This window comes from Kogia breviceps, chromosome 13 (assembly GCF_026419965.1).
Source record: "Kogia breviceps isolate mKogBre1 chromosome 13, mKogBre1 haplotype 1, whole genome shotgun sequence".
NCBI classification, from domain to species: domain Eukaryota; kingdom Metazoa; phylum Chordata; class Mammalia; order Artiodactyla; family Physeteridae; genus Kogia; species Kogia breviceps.
In genome coordinates, this window is record NC_081322.1 from 55,207,431 (window position 1) to 55,225,018 (window position 17,588).

Genomic DNA, 17,588 nt, shown 5'->3' on the forward strand with positions numbered 1-17,588 from the left:
GGATAATAAAAACATTTTTTGGATTATTTCTCCTCCAGAGAGATTAAAGTAATCCTTATACATCCCCTTTTAAGCTTTTCTTTACAAAGGGAATGATATATGCATCATGCCTGCATTTTGTGTGTGTGTCTCTTGTAGTTTCCCAAAAGCATTTGGTAACACCACTCATAAAAAAACTTTATCGAGTTCAGAAATCAGCCAATACTGTATATCATTCAAAGCAGCCCTTCTGTAAACAGGACATCACACATCCCCTCTTTTACATTCCCAAAACCACTGCCCTAATTCAGGCAATCATTAACTGAAGTTTTCCAGTCTCTTCCTTATTTTAGAACTCCTATCCCACCTTCCATGTGACTGCCAAATTAATCTTCTTAAAGTACCACCCTGATTATGTTAGGCCCCTGCCCAAAACCTATCAATGACTCCTTATTGCCTACTGAACAAAGTTGAAACTCCTTATCAGACTTTGCAAATCTACTCTGATCTGGCCCCAGTGTTCTACTGAAATATTCTCTCTCCTCTTTAACCTTTAATAGTCTCAACCATAAGCAGACAATGCTGGGAGACCCCAGGAAAATGTAATGATAAATAAGAACTGGCCTCTGCTTCCTGAAGCTTATCATCTACTGAGGGCACACATAGTCTGATATCTCCCCTTATCCATTTTTTATTTTTACAACCAAACTAAAACTCTTACCATCTGCAAATATGACATGTATTTTTCCAATTGTCCATGCTGTTCTCTTGACACCAAATGTTTTTTCTCCCCCAAATTCCACTCTTTCAAATCCCACTCTCCTTCAAATTGTATCTTAAAATATAGTTCCTTTATGAAACATTTCTTAATCTTTTTCCTTTGATATTTCTTTTTGTTTTGCCCCATACTATAGTTGTATTTCTATTTATACCATAACATTCCTATCCTCCCAGAAAGATTTGACAGCTTAAGCAAAATAAAATGATAAATCCTTTACATTCTTTACCATTCTTCTCAATATTATAACATAGCATTGTGTAAAGTGTTCTATTAAAAAATAAAGTCAAAGCAGTAAGGAGTAGTGGTAAGGAGTAGTGGTTAAGATGAGCTACTGAAGGCAGACTGCATGAGATAAAATTCTTTATGACCTTGGACCTATAACTTTATTTGAATAACTTTATTCTCACCAAGCCTAAGTTTCCTCACCTGCAAAATAGAGACAACAGCATAAGCACTTCATATAGTTGTTCTGAATTTACATAAAACAATGCTTGCAGAGCATGTACAACATAGGACATGTCACATACTACCTGTTTAATAAACATAATTTATTAGATGTAGTAACAATGCTTATGTTAACCAATATTACTCATGAAAAGATTTTATCAACTCAGAAATCACCATACACTGTACTTCATTCCCAAAAGGTTTCCTCTGTAAACAATATATCACATATATCAGCCCAAGTAACATGTAACAATATGTTTGTGCTCAAGAGTAGACCGGAACATCTACAAGTCCTGCAATTTCTTGCTTCTGACAATATCACACAACATTCTTATCATATAATATTACATTGTGTTGGTCAATATGAATGATCAATAAATATGATCAAAATATAATAAATTAGATGTAACCACTCTGTAAGGATCAGCTCTGATAATAACATGAGAATGCTGATTATATATAATCAAGACTATAGTTTCAAACCAGGCATTTATAATTCCAATGTTGTCTTTAAATAGAGGACTCTTCAAATTTAATGTCCAGAATGAAATTCCTTGAAGACAAAACTTCTCCTGATTTTATTAAGTACTTTAAATGCTGAACCAAAAGTAATAAAAATATTATTTTCCTCCTTACTGCCTGACACTAGTAAAATTATATAAGAGCTTTCAAGTCTCACTGCTCATGAAATAAGTTAAATGTTTAATAAATCACCAGTCAAAATACTACTACTGGGCTTCCCTGGTGGTGCAGTGGTTGAGAGTCCGCCTGCCGATGCAGGGGACACGGGTTCGTGCCCCGGTCCGGGAAGATCCCACATGCCGCGGAGTGGCTGGGCCCGTGACCCATGGCCGCTGAGCCTGCGCGTCCGGAGCCTGTGCTCCGCAACGGGAGAGGCCACAACAGTGAGAGGCCCGCATACCGCAAAAAAAAAACAACAAAAAACAAAAAACCTACTACCATGCCTTCTACAAAGAATACTCTAGCAGACCTCAAGTACTAGGACACTAAGATTTTATTTTACAGGTGAGGAAACCAGATGAAAGTAAAGAAAAACAAAGGTCACACAACTTGTTACTTACACAGTCCCAATTATCAACTGGTTTTCCTGACCGCTTAGTTTTTTCCAAATTCTTATGTGGACTGTTGAGTTTGCTCTGACATTTCATTCCCTGATTTTAAATTTACTTATCTTTACTTCCTCACACTAACTTAGCTGCCATAGTTCCATACATGCCTGCACCTTCCCCTTTTCCTGCGTTCCCTCTATTCCTTTTTGATTTCACATTTTATGTGGTGTTGAATGAAGCGCTTTTTCAACTGTGTAGCCCTCAAATACAATCACTGGAGAGTCAATGCCTATTAAAATCCCATGAAAAACCAAAACTGATTCAAGCATAAACTTCATCCCCTGCTGGGAGGCAGAGACCTGAGCATCTCCTGTATCTTTGTCCTCTGGGGTGGATCTTCTCCTGTCAACCTGCCATAAATAAGTCTCATAAAATAAGAGTAACTTAACATCATGGGCCAGTTCAAGCACCCCAATGACATTATATAGCAACTGGAAATAAAAGCCATTCCTTAGAAGGAAAACAGATGCTTAAAAACAATGCGCAGTTTTAGCTGTGGGGTTTCCGTTATACCCAGCAAATCTTCTGTGGCTCAGAGCCTGGACAAGGCTTTGAAAACACTGTCCTAACTGACCTCCATTCACAGCTGTGTTTCAGTTCCTATAGTCAATGAATAGACAGTCCTCTTTTTTTAAAGTTAAGTTGGGTGAATGTTCTTGGCCTGTAATTCTTCAGATTATCTATAATCCATCTAAAAGGGAAAATTTTTATTAATTTTTCTCTTACAGTTTGGAGAACTCTTTGAAACAAATAATGGCTATGAAGTTGCTGCGCATAAATATTCCCACTCCTGCAGGTTGATTTTCTAACAAAGTAGCTGCTTTGACTACCACTGACCTATGTGCCGAAGCAGGTTGAGATCTGTTTGGGCTCCCTGCAGTATAAATGTGAGAATACTCCATGCTATATCGGACCACATTTGAAAACACTGCATTCTTTTTGGCAGCCTAATTGTATAGCAATACATATTCATTTGCCCCCAGAAAATGGATTTTAAATTACCATAAATGGCCTCTCTATCCAAAAGGTTGCACTGAGGAAAAAGTTGAGGAAAGGAAAATTGTCTATTTAAAGCACAATTTGGGCTTTGGATCTCTCTTTTTTTCTTTTTTTTTCTTTTTTTTTTTGGTTTACTCTTGTGCTTGGAGAGGTGAGAAAAGGTGCTGAGCTCTCACCCTTGATTAAAAACATCTTTTTTCTCTCTCTCAGGTCGAAATAATACAAATGGCTTCAGTATATCAGCTCCTGGACCGTTCAAAGAACTTGTTTCTCAGTGGCCTCCTGCATTTTTTGAAGAGCAAGAAGCAACTAAGTTGAAATATATATACATACTAACAAAACATAAAGCCTCCACGTAAACTGGGACCACACACACACACACACACACACCGGCACACACAGGCACACACACACACACACACACATGCCAGCACACAACCAATTCTACTTGGCCTCCTCTTTCTAGCTGAAACAGACAGATATGCAGGATACGCCCATCGTGGATTTTCTGAAAGCAGGCTGCTTTCTCCCAGGCCTTTGGAAAGTTCATAAGGAGACGTGCTAGTGCCCTCTGCTGGCCGTCACTAACTGCTCTGCAGCCCAGCCAGTCGGCCTCTGCCAGCTGCGAAGTCATCCAGGGCACATTAGCTTGACAGCCCTGTCTTCTGCACTCCATATGTCTTGATAGCACCACAGCTATGTAGGCAATGTAATTGCAAAAAACAAACAAACGAAACATGCCATGACGACCCTGTAACTGAAGTCTGAAATGGCAGGTTGTTTGCCCTAAAGGCTGTACCGTACATACTTGCCTTAACCCACCTAAGTTGTGCGCCTGAGAATCTCAGTGCAGACACCCCCAAGTCACTTCCTTTAGGCTATCACACTGCTATTAATTCCGAATGAGTTCAAGTCTGTGTGTGTCATGTCAAGAAGCAAGACTGCATAGCTCAGCAACTGCAGTGTGTCTGTGTACAAAAACTGCCAGCTGTCAGCAAAGTGCTTTTACCATTGAGCCTCCATGGTGGCCAAAAAAAGACAAGTAATAATAACAAAGTAATAATCGTCATCTTTATAATTCTTCAATAAGGTCTTTTGAGGGGGTTGGGTGGGACAAAGTGAAACGTATCAATCTACTAAACTCATTAATCTACTGGAAGCAGAGAACAGAAATGGCTTAACTCACTGATTTTATTTATTGCACTCTAGGTGCTTTTATAAGTATCTACAAATATCTTTTACTAACACAGAAACAGCTGTGGATTTCTATCAACAGAGGCCAACTGAATATGTATTAGCTATGTTTACTCTTTTATATCTAATTCAAATGGAAGCCCCTATGTAGGTGAACTTTTTTTCCTAACTTCAGCGTACGAGATTATTTTTGGGGTGGGTGGGGGGAGCAATAGTTACCTTGGTGAAATATTTGAGATCTCTTTGTGGTATTTGGGGGATCTGTTGTGTGTTAGAGTGTATTTTAATCCTCCTGTATTATTGTGGCAGAAAAACTGTGCTGTTGACGTAGTTGGCAACAAGATGCCTTTGGAAACTTAATAGTAGGTCAATGTGTTTATGGAATATTCTGAATTCCTAGGAAATTTTGTTCTATATATTCAAACATTATTTGGTTTTCATTAGTGAAAAACATAATTAGCTCAGGCTTGTCAGGAACTCAGATGAGTCATTTTTTTTGGATCCACCTGAGACACTAAAATCAATTTTTTTCTTTTTAGAACTAATGCACCACCCTTAAATGCAGTGAAATTCAGACTTGAAAAGTTATAAATTGGCATGGAGCAACTTTTTCTCCTTGTTTCTAAGAAGTTTCAGTTATTGGGTTAACCTACTTTGAACGTTAGCCCATCCAAATCTACATAAACCAGTCCCATTACTGTGTCTGCATGGATGTCTGTGATCTACACATATACGCATTTGAAAATAACAAAGGAACAAAGGTTACTATTAGAATATAAACTACAGAAAAAAGTTCCAGCACTTGTGCTTGAATTTTCTCAGTGGTTTGTATATGTTTGTCCATATATACATGCATAAAATTATACAATCACAAACATGTCAGTGAAACCTCATATGATGATTTTATAGTGACATGCATGTTTAATGTATGAGAAAAATACTTACCAATGTATCATCCTTTGATTCTTAAAATATAAATACTATACATGCCAGAAATTATTCTAATGTGAGTATTAATGTGACTATTAAAAATGAGGTTTCACCGTACATTCATGCTGTGATGAGATTCCACCTTGTAAGACATGTATATGGATAGAGATTTAAATGCACAGAGACTGAACCCTCATATTCCTGCTTTAAGTTGCAGCCAAGTTACCATCTAATCACTATCATCACCACCAAAATTTTTAAAAACAGTTGTTGACTACTAAAAAGGAATCAGTGGACAGGGAGCACAGTAGTGTGATTCTATCTGGAAAAACATCTAAGTTGTACAGCTGTATCCTCCTCAAAATCCGGTGAAGAATGCTATTTTTCTAGGCTGAGCTTTTGTTATAAACCTAATATTCAGAAGGCAAGAGTTACAATCCTGTGTCTTTTTTTTTTTTTTTTGCATTTGTTAATTCTGAATGTATTTTTAACAGAGTGATTTTTTTGACTTACTAGTGTAATTTGCATTTTAAAAATAAATGGAAAAACAATCAAGTTTCTGAGCCATCCCTGAAAGCCCTTGTTCCTTCTCAAAGTGTATTCGATTATGTCATTGACAGGGACACCCTATTCCATTGACGTGGAGGCAATGCTGATGTTCTATACCATACAGGGATGTGTCAGCAGTAAAAAGGAATTGCCACGCCTTGGCACCATTTTAGCTCAGTCATAGGTAACATATACTTTCATTATCTCTAAGGGTTCTTTTACAAGACTGCCTGGAATAGACTTGCTGTCATTTGGAGAACTTTTTTCCCTCCTCTATCTGGAATTTAAAGTTAGCATCCAGCTAATAGCTGGATTATATGGCACTATATTAAAAAAAACTTTGGTTAACATAAGTAGGGTTTTTCATTTTTTTAAGTCAAATTATTTAACATAGAATAATTAAAAATACTCACTTATTGCCCCCTTGATGACATAGACTTTTTTTTTTTTTTTTTTTTTTTTGCGGTACATGGGCCTCTCGCTGCTGTGGCCTCTCCCGTTGCGGAGCAAAGGCTCCAGACGCACAGGCCCAGCAGCCATGGCTCACGGGCCTAGCTGCTCTGCGGCATGTGGGATCTTCCCAGACTGGGGCACGAACCCGTGTCCCCTACATCAGCAGGTGGACTCTCAACCACTGCACCACCAGGGAAGCCCGACATAGACTTTTGATGACAATTATAGTCAGCATTTTGAAATAGGATAGGCAAGTTGAAAAGACTAACCCCCCGGCACTTGTGATAGTATAGCCACAATGTCAGCTGAGGTTTACCGTATGTTCTCAAGGGATAGAGGGCTTGGTCTGCTCCAGGATGCTGGGGTTATGTCCTTCCTCTCACAGCACACAGACGCACACCAGTCCCCAGAAGCCGAAATGCCAAAATTGACTGAAAATAAGGGAGGCTTTGAGGAAGCATTACAAGAAGCTGAATATCAACTTGTAGTATTTCACTTCTAGGCCACATGGTGAGAGGCTTGTAAATGATTAAGCTCGTTTTCACTTATGTTCCCTGTGTGAAAAGTATGCTGATGCGGGTTCACTGAAGGAGCAGGAATGACTGTCAGGATGTTGCTTCCCACTGTGAGGCCAACTGCACACAAGACCTCAGTTGCTTAAAGAGACAAAGTTAATAGGTCAAACCTAAGAAAAGATCATATATTTACACGTGATCTAAAGAAAAGACTCCTTAGCCTCGAGTTCTCCACTAAATAAGATGTGCATTAGGTAAACAACAGGTGGTACCAAGATCTTCATCTGGTAGCTACTAAAAAACGTAATCTCTGAAACAGTGAAGCAAATATCCAACATTCCACTGTACTATAACAAGTGGACAATTTGAATTCAGGAATAAACATTTTAAATAGATCACATTGTAGAACAAACTTGAGATATAAACTCATTCATTATAGAAACAGTAAATTAAGGCCAACAGAGTTTAAGAGATTACACAAGATTGCCATTTATCCTGAAAATGCAAACACCTCACCATTCTACAACAAATTCTACTATGTGTACTCTTGTTAGAATAGAATAAACTACACCCCAGACAACTGGGATTTGTCAAGTGGCTCTGGACTGTGTAAATCACAATGAACGCTGATAAGGAAGACTCTAAGATAGTGTAAGACCAGAAAATGCTTCTGAATTATTGTGTATTAAGTTCCATATAGTTTCAATGTTAAATACAAATTTTTATGTTTGTCTACTGGGGAAAATGCACAACCTAAAAGTTGAGAATTGTGTTTTATCTGGCAGACAAAACTGAGGACTTGAGCCCGGAAGACAGCCTCTCAGATAGCTCTGAGGGACTGCTCTGAAGAGGTAATGGAGGAGCCGGGATATACAGGAGTTTTTTGCAACAAAAACCAAGTAGTCAGAACATCAAAAGATTACTATTAATTAAAGAAAACCAGACATCTCAAGTCAATGAATTTAGCACTTTTCTGTGTATTGGAAGATGCAAGAGTCTCAGCTCAATGAAATCCTTCCTTTGATATGCACTCAGTTCTCTAGGGCCAGTGTCCTGCTTCTCTCCATCCTGAATCCCCTCAGTGTGCACAGTCAAGGGGCGGCTGCAGTGCCTGCTGGCTTGATGGCTGCAACATCCTTTGTTTACGGAAGTGGCAGGCAACACTTTTCACACACATGTTAGAGTTCTCTTAAATATCAATAACATGTACCCATATGTTAACATGTATATATATGATATGTTCTTATATATTAGTCAACCAAGTATGTTCAGTTTCAGGGTTAGAAGTCCTTCCACTTCTTTCATAATACATTTATGAATAGCTAATGTTAGAGAGATTAAGATTACTCAAGCTGTTCCATCTTGAATACTTCCTATGATTTTCAAGAAAAATCTTCCTTCAGGCACTTTATCAGTCTTGGGTAAAATTATGGCAATCAACGCTTATACTCAGGAAGCTTTGATATCAAAATCCTTACATTATAAAAAATGAAGCCCAAATTATTCTCCTCATATGTAAATCTTTGCTTAGGATCCATGTTCAATCCTCTTTTCATTGTATTACATCTACCTTCCACCCACTCCCAAGAAAGGAAAGAACAAAATCTGTGATTGATATATTATGTCCAATTTAAAACATGCTAGTGTCTTAAAACAATCATTTTTAATAGGTATGAGAGCAAAATCTCCACGACATGTATATACTCTATTCCTTTTAATTCAACAAAAGCTCGAACTAGAGAATACACTCAAGGGTCTCATTAACCACTGAAATCTGCACAAGTATCACAAGCAATGGCTGCCAGTAACCACAAAGAAAATGAAGGTGAGTTCCTCTTAAAAGGGATAAAGATAGATATTTTTATATTCCCCAGAATTATAAAGATCATTGTTCAAAAATTCTTAAACATTATAGAGTTTAGAAGCAAATGAGCTTAAAATTTTGATGGGTATTAAAAGCTGATTTCTGTAAGATAAATTCAAAGAGGAAAAATCCTTGTATAAGCCACATGTTGATGTTCCGACATTTTAAACCATTATTAAAATCAATGTAAGCTGTTTCTATAATGAGAGCACAGAACTGTGGTACCCTAATAATAAAACAGGTATATTTTTTAACCTCTCATTCTACCCTCATATGAATTTAAGTGGTAACAGCAATGGAATAAAACAACTCCCAGAAAAGATTACAAATTGATGCTGTCACCCCAAGGATGATGGATTGATTCAATTAATCAGTAAGTCTTTTCTAAGAGTCCTTCAGGGAGTTATTTACCAGAGGCATACCCTGTTTGTTCCCCTTCCGTGCGCCTGTCATTTTTCTTCATTATTCTTCTAGTTTTACTCATTATATCCTTTGGGGATATGTTGATCTCCACGTGCAGATAGGTTTTTGCACACAGCTGTCTAGACATAAATCTTTCCAGCCTCACAGTGGAAGCCACCAGAACACCTAAACTTCTTGTCACCGTTATGTCAGGCTGACCAAGACTCTTAGGATGAAGTCAAACAAATGGACACTGAGTTATGACTGGTAAGTCAATGGGGAAGTATCACATTGAGTGAAAACTATGAAAAATCCTCCATTGGTAAGGATATAACAACCGTGTGCTCCATGTACCATGGAACCAGCCTTCCCATCTCCAAAAGCAGGTAGGTAGGCAAAAGCCAAAGGGCTGAGAGGCTGAGGCCGAGGCTAATAATTCATTGGAAAACAGAGCATATTCAGTGAATGTGTTGTTTTGAGTGCTAAAAGGTAAATATTCTTACACATGAAACATTTCTATTTCTAATGGGCAAAAGCATCTGTCAGTTCAAGTTGTAAAGAATAAGAACTCAAGGAGAAGATGTCTGGAGGGGAACATCAGTGCTAAATCTTGCTATCAGGGTGGACTACAGTTTGTGGGGCCCAGAGCAAAATGAAAATGCGGGGCCCCTTTTTCCAGGAGTGAGGAGAAAGTGCTGCTGAAAAAGATTTTCCCTTAAAATATTTTATTACTTACAAAACATAATGAGGGTAATAGTAACATAACCATATAAAATATAAATTATAAAACATAATATTTTGGTGTTCTAATTTTAAATACAATAGCCTATTAAGTAGGATAGTTTGATTGATAGTACGATTTGACTCACTTTTCTACAATTAAGTCATCAAAATCTATGCTTTTAGCCAATTAATTTGCAATCAATATAAATATGACATCAATCATCTCGGCAAATGCATCAATGGTTTTTTTATAATTTTTAATTTTGAGAAGAATCTTTCTGCTGATACACCTATTACTGGAGCTGTGAAGAATATTTTATAAAAAGTGACAATATTGGGTATATTTCTGATAAATTATTTTGAAATATAAATTTTAGTCATTTGAACTAATGGTTCACAGAACAATTTTTCTAAAAAGATTTAACTCTTCATAAAAATCAGTTTCGTGTAATCTGAATTTTAAAAATTATAGTGGCATTTTACTATTTCCTCTGATATTTCCTATAACTTGAAGTTGTTTAAGAAGCTGAAAATGGCTTCATGATTTCTACATCATTGAAAACACCTACTTATGTGTTCTACTGCTATTATCTTCAATAACAAGAAAAATAATTTTTAAATCGTCTTCCTAGCTAGTAATTTGTTCATTTGAAGTTCACAGGAAAAGAGCTCTTTTCTGTCTACTGCTAGCTACAGACTAATTTCTCTGCGTAAGTGGATATTTGTTTACAATGCTGCAGCAGTTTTCACAACCAGAGACTAAACTCTTTGAATAATTCTAACAACTCTGATATGCTTTGTTGCAATATCCATGTGTATGCTTTTATCTTGTAATAACTTATTAACAAAGTTTACTGCCTGAGCACTAGCAGTTCCTGTCCCAGCACTAAACCATAGTTAATATTTGTGCAGGAGCTGCAGGCACCGGTTCTCTTGTGAATTAACGGGCAAGCCGGCCTCCCACAGTTCCCAGGGCTGCCTGGGCCCTCTGCTTTCCCCAGGGGTACAGCAGTCACCTCCTCCGCTGCTTTCACCGTCACCACTGCCAATCTGGTCCCAGGTCCTTTCCCGGTCACCCACTCAGCCCAGTGGCTCCTTGGATTGCCCTGGGGCTGGCCAGACCAATTGCTCTGCATGCTGTGCCCAGGGGACTGAATCAGAGTCATCAGGCACTGCTGCTAGATCACAAACACTGGCAGGGCTGTCCCCACAGGGTATCTCCTCTGCTCACCACATGCTCAAAAATAGTATATTAAGAATTTCCTGAAGAGGACAGTGGAGCATTAAACCAAGTACCGGACTCCTCTGAGCATGGGGATCATATGTGATGCACACCCCACGCTCCAAAAGCTAGCCCTGCTTGCTAGATAAGCCAAGAGTAAAAATGCCTCTGTCTTTACCCACACTTCAAAGTTATCCCCATTTTGTTACTGGACTAGACATAATTAGGATATATGTCATTTATTATTAAAAATATTCCTGGGATTTTAAGTAAAAAAAAATAATGTTTCAAAAAAGAATTTAATAGATTGGATACGTTGGCTACCAAGGCTGGCGAGTATTTTCAGAACTTCCAATGAATTGGATCAACTACTGGTTATATGTAGGATTAGTCAGATTTTTATTACACTTTTGTTAAAGAAAGATTTTGCATGCATAACTGAAATCCATCGCAGTGCATGGGCGCTAACATTTCACGGCTGTAATTCAATCTAGTAACAACTTTAAGAATATATTTCAAGAATAACAAGGGTTGTTTCTCAATACCTCCCACTAAAATTCTAAAATAAGAATTCTTGAGGTTAGTGATAGTACATATCCAATCCTTTCCGCCCCCGTCCCCCTGGCATCAAAGCAGCCAAGAAAGCCTAGGTTTACAAAAATAGGAAGGAGCAAGGCTACAACTGAGTTCACGTGGTTCCCAGCATCAAGGAATAGAAGCCAGCTGACTGGGTGGACCTGGGCCTACATCTTTTCTCCACCAGTAACTAGTTATGTTGCTTTGAGAAAGACCCAACCGACAACACATTTCCTAAGATGGGGATGATGTGTCCTGTAGGAGAGAATAGGACAAGTATGGATGCATGTCACCATGAAACACTGGAACTGGGATCAGGGTCATTTCCTCTTGGTGACATGAATGCTGACTAGAGGATTGTTTCAACTGATAAGGGGTGTTGAATCCCTGCCAGGTTAAGGAAAAAGGTGATTGGGATCAATTAAGTTTGTTTCACGACATGCTGAGTCTTAGAAGAGTGACATTTAAACCTGCACGAAAACCCAAGTTCTACAGCTCATAACTTGCTGACGGCCTGGTACCCACATAGCACTTCGATGACAGGAGGCAGCATGCCCTGTGCTTCATAAATTATGGACATGGTCCTAAGGGGCTTCTAGTTGTCAGCTATGCCAATAATAACCTCTTGCTACTTCTCAGCTCTCTGGTTCCACAAATATTCAGTCTGATCTAATTATTAAAGGGATCTAATAGAGAACAGACTTGTGGATGCCAAGGGAGGTGGGGAAGGGATGGTTTGGGAGTTCGGGACCATCAGGTGCAAACTATTAAATAGAAAATAGATAAACAACAAGGTCCCACTGTATAGCACAGGGAACCGCACTCAGTATCCTGTGATAAACCATAATGGAAGAGAATATGAAGAATATATATCCATATAACCAAATCACCCTGCTATACAGCAGAAACCAAACAGCATTGTAAATCAACTATACTTCAATAAAATAAATTTTTAAAAATTATTAAAGGGGTCTAAGGACAAGAGCCTCCATTTTAGTCACCCACAGTCCAGAACAGGGACCAGCATCCTGAACTTCGGGCAGAGCTGCAGCAAGATCCTCGCCCACCTCAGTTCTGCTGAGTACCTTCTTACTGATGCTGAGCATCCAGCACCTGAACAGCTGGCTCAGAGGGGGACTGGGCTGGGAGTCCTTGGTTATCAGGTCAGGTCTGAGGAGCTGCTCAGCTCTCCACAACCCCAAGAGGAGCTGACGAAGTGGCACCCAGAAGACAATGCCTGGTGCTCAGAGGCCCTGGAACAGCAGCTGTTAGCCCCGTTGTTCAGGCAGAGACCTAGCCTGGACATAGGAAGACCTGCAGCTCAGTGTAGGGTCTCAGGTTCATCCATTTAACACCCCGGTTCCTCTTTGACCTGATGGTTCTAATAGGCTTAGGCTGGCCTGATTCTCACGGAAAGCTGAGATGACAGCCCCAGTTCCTCAGAGTTTCCCACCTTCCAACTCACTAGCTTTGCAGAGGCCCTGCCTGGGGCTCTCCCCCCAGCACTGGTTTTCATGGTGATGTCAGGAGCGTGAGGTGGGGAAAAAGGGAGCTTTTGAAACCCTGCTCTACTATTCTGAGACTGGGTCAGTGGGGCCCAGCCAACTCCTTCCTGTCCTGTTCTCCTGGATAAACAAACCAAGCTTCACCTTAGTGCCCTGGACCAAGGATGTGCTGTTCCTAATCCTCTTCTGAGGAGGAAGAAAAGGCCTAGGGACAAAGCAGGTTCTTGGTGCAAAGCGGAGGCCGCAGATGGCACCAGTGGAGACCCGCCAAGAAACGCAGAGCAACACCTCCCCCTCCCCCTACCCCTCCCCCTCCCCGAGCAGCTGAGCCCCAGGGCAGCTCCCAGCAGCCAGAAGCAGGCAGCAGGTGCAACCCACCTCTTTATATGCCTGCTTTCTCCCTGCCCTCCCAGTTGACTGGAACTCTAGCCACCTGTGCCTGCAGCCCCGCACCTGCCCCACCACCATCAGCCTTCTGTCTGGTTAGGTTTTGGGGGCTGAGGAGGGGTAGCTGGGGCCTTCAGGGGCTGAGCCCATGAACATGGCTAAGCAGGGTGGAGGGAAGAAGCTTGGACACAGTCCTCTGAAGCTCAGCAGCTTACTGTGAACAAGAAAACCACTCTTGGGAGATCCTCCCAGCCTTGGGGACAGCTGGAAGGGATCCTTCTAGGAAAGGAGCCAAGGGTTCAAGTGGGGTGAGAAACTTGGCCCTGCTGCCTGGGACTGTCTCACTTTTAGCACTGAAAGTTCTGCATCCTGGAAGACCCCTCAGTCCTGGGCAAACCAGAGGCTGGTCACCCAAGCAGAGGAAGATGTGGCCACTTTCTCCCCACCCCACCCTGCTGCTCTGCTTAGGATTTAGAGCAAAACTCCACAGTGCAGGGGTGCCTAGTCTGGCCTCCCACAACTAGCAGGGGTTGGACTAGGAGCTGTAACGAAACATTCTGCTTTAATACTTTTGAGTTGTTCTAAACCACTTAGATTTACAAACTACCTTAGACATCTCTCAACTCTGCCTGTTTAAGGACAGGAAGCCTTTCCTGTTACAATTCAAACTGTTTTAATGTTTGGTAGAAAAGACTAGTAGTTTGTGAGATTTGTTGAATGTGTATTTCTGTGTATTAGTTGTGAACAAACTCACCAATTGTGTCCAGGAGATTTTTAAAAGAAGTTTGATTTTCCCCTATTTGAGGCATTAAGTGTCAGGTGTTTGGTGTTAGGGTTTGGTCTACTTGAAAGATGATAGGAGTTTCCAAAGGTGAAGATCCTACAAACAGAATGTAAATGGTTAGAGTTAGGAATTTGGAATTTTAACTATGCAATGGTTGTAGGTTTCCTTTATTTCATTTGTCCTTGGGACTGGAAAATCCAGTGAGTTCAATGAATTAAATGGTTTTTGTTTCATTGCCAGCTTTGATGTTAAAGCAAAGCACCTTGAAACTATTTCACTTGCATAGTTTTACTTTAATTAATGTGTTGATGATTTTAGCAAACACATTTTAAACTTTATATATGTGTATATATAAAGACACTTATTATATTGTCTATGTGTAGTTTAAATAAAAATATTTCAGTATAAATAGTGTAAGATGTTTGAATACCTTTAGTCTATATCCTAGGGGCCTTTAGTTAACTTTGAAGTAACTTAAATGAGATTCTATATCTAGAGAAGACTACCAAGCACCTTAAATACCTTGTTCTACTTCTAAGGCACATCAGAAATAATTTCTCTTCGGCACAATGAGCAATGGCCAAGCCATGTGGCTGCCTTGAAAATTGCACAGATGCCACCACCCTTGGGCGGACAGGGTCTAGGGACCAAGCAGCCCATCACCTCAGCACCTTCACCTGTACCCTGTACTGTGAGCAACTTGTGGGGCTGGGTTCTCCCTCCTCAGCCACCCTGCCTTCACGGATGTCTCAAATACCTGAAGAGATGAAAGGTTTGACCAGTTCTGCCTGACGGGTATCAGTGCATTTGCCCTAGAGTGAAATTTTCACCCTGTTTTTGGAATGCTTGGGGACAAAGTGTAGGGAACTCTCTGAACTTAGAGTACGTGACTGCTTGGTGCTTGATTGCTAATGAATGTTTGTTTATCAAAATGGGCTCTAAGCCTCATCTTGGTTGTGATACACTCTGGTTATAGGGTTGTGGAGAGGGGATATACCTTCCACCTGCCTCTACTGCCCAATAGACTATCAACCACAAAAACAACAAATAGCTGACAGCTGTGGAATTGTCAAATTGCACTGTCATTTGGCAACAGCATTTTTAAAGTCCTACCCACTCATCACCCCGCATACACACACACTTGGGTGACTTGGCTTTACCCATTTGCAAAGGAGACATTTTCTGCAAATGGTTCTTTATGCCCTGTTCTTGGGGTGACTTAATGCCTGTGTCCACAACATGAACAAACAGGGTCAGATTAGGGTATCTCCGTTCTTTAAACACATATTTCACGCATGTGTTGAGCACCTCTTACGTCCTGGGAGACAATATCACTACTGTGAACACCAGTAAATACAATAAACACAGGTCTCTGTGTTCGTGGAACTTGAATTTTAGTGGGAGGAGGTAGATAATAAGCAATGATGTAGTTCTTACTTGTCAGATGGAGACAATGCTGCAGAAATCAACATGCCAAGTAGATTGGAGGGAGGGGGGAGGGGGAGTGCAATTTAAAATCAGGTGAAAAGGTAGAATTACGCAAAGGCTGAAGGAGGTAAAGGACTGAGTCCTGTACCTGTTTAGGCGAAGCTCGTTTAATTGCGGGATCTATTTGTGCAAAGGCCCTCAGGTTGTGCAAAGGCCTTCAGGTTGGACTGTGCCTGGTTTGTTCCAGAAACAACCCTGCAGCCAGAGTTTCTCAACAATGGGGAAGGGATTCGGGAATGAGGCAAGGGAGGTAACTGCCAGGGCACCTGGCCCCCTGAAAGTTTTGTCAGGACTTTGGCTTTTCCTGTACGGAAAAGCCCTAAATGGTTTGGAGGAACAAACTGACTTATATTCTTAAAGTATGTACATATTATAATAGTGGTTTTCAACACTTATGCAGACTCTGGATCAGCAGAATCAGCTGAACCTGGGAGTTTATTAGGAGTGCACATTCACAGCCCCCACCCCAGACCTAGTGAATCAGGAATAGCAGCAAACTGTGTTTCCTCTGTTTCTTTTTTTTAAATAGTTGATTTACAATGTTGTGTCAGTTTCAGTGATACAGCAAGGTGATTCAGATATATATATATATATATATATATATATATATATATATATATATATAGTCACCAAAGAACACTGAGTTCCCTGTGCTATACAGTAAGTAAGTCCCTGCCAACCATCCACTCCACACATAGTAGTGTGCATTGCTAATCCCAAACTCTCAATTCATCCGTCCCCCTCACCTTTCCCCTTCGGCAAACACGAGTTTGTTTTATGAGTCTGTTTCTGTTTTGTAAATAAGTTCATTTGTATCATTTTTTTTAGATTCCACATATAAGTGATATCATATGATATTTGTCTGTCTTTGATTTACTTCACTTAGTATGATAATCTATAGGTCCATCCATGTTGCTGCAAATGACATTATTTCATTCATTCCTGTGGCTGAATAATATTCCATTGTATTTATGTACCACATCTTTATCCACTCATCTCTCTATGGACATTTAGGTTGCTTCCATGTCTTGGCTATTGTAAATAGTGTTGCGATGAACCTTGGGGTGCATGTATCTTTTCAAATTATGGTTTTCTCTGGATATATGCCTAGGAGTGGAAATGCTGGATCATATGGTAACTCTATTTTTAGTTTTTTTAAGGAATCTCCATACTGTTTTCCATAGTGGCTGTACCAATTTATTCCCATTGACAGTGTAGGAGGGTTCCCTTTTCTCCACACCCTCTCCAGCATCTATAGTTAATAGACTTTTTGGTGATGGCCATTCTAACCTGTATGAGGTGATACCTCATTGTAGTTTTGATTTGCATTTCTCTAATACTTAGAGATGCTGAGCATCTTTTCACATGCTTTTTGGCCATCTGTATGTCTTCTTTGCAGAAATGTCTACTTAGGTCTTCCAACCTTTTTTTTTTTTTTTTTTTTTTTTTTGCGGTATGCAGGCCTCTCACTGTTGTGGCCTCTCCCGTTGCGGAGCACAGGCTCCAGATGTGCAGGTTCAGCGGCCATGGCTCACGGGCCCAGCCACTCCGCAGCATGTGGGATCTTCCCGGACCAGGGCACAAACCTGTGTCCCCTGCATCGGCAGGCAGACTCTCAACCACTGCACCGGCAGGCAGACTCTCAACCACTGCACCACCA

The 17,588-nt window shown here is 40.2% G+C and overlaps 1 protein-coding gene across 4 annotated transcripts in view; it reads left to right on the forward strand.

Annotated features, from left to right (window-relative positions):
- NKAIN2 (sodium/potassium transporting ATPase interacting 2) overlaps window positions 1-6,032 on the forward strand; it is a 982,818-nt gene extending 976,786 nt beyond the window's left edge. The window contains exon 8 of one of the 4 annotated variants that reach the window (XR_010836028.1): window positions 3,547-6,021. Coding sequence is in view for 2 of the 4 variants with exons in the window: in XM_067010699.1 (XP_066866800.1) it covers window positions 3,547-3,556 (10 nt within the window). In the remaining 2 variants the exon portion in view is untranslated. Of the gene's footprint in view, window positions 1-3,546 lie in introns of all 4 variants that reach the window. The other 3 variants (XR_010836027.1, XM_067010699.1, XM_067010697.1) reach the window with 3 other exon arrangements.
- The last annotated feature ends 11,556 nt before the right edge of the window (window positions 6,033-17,588 follow it).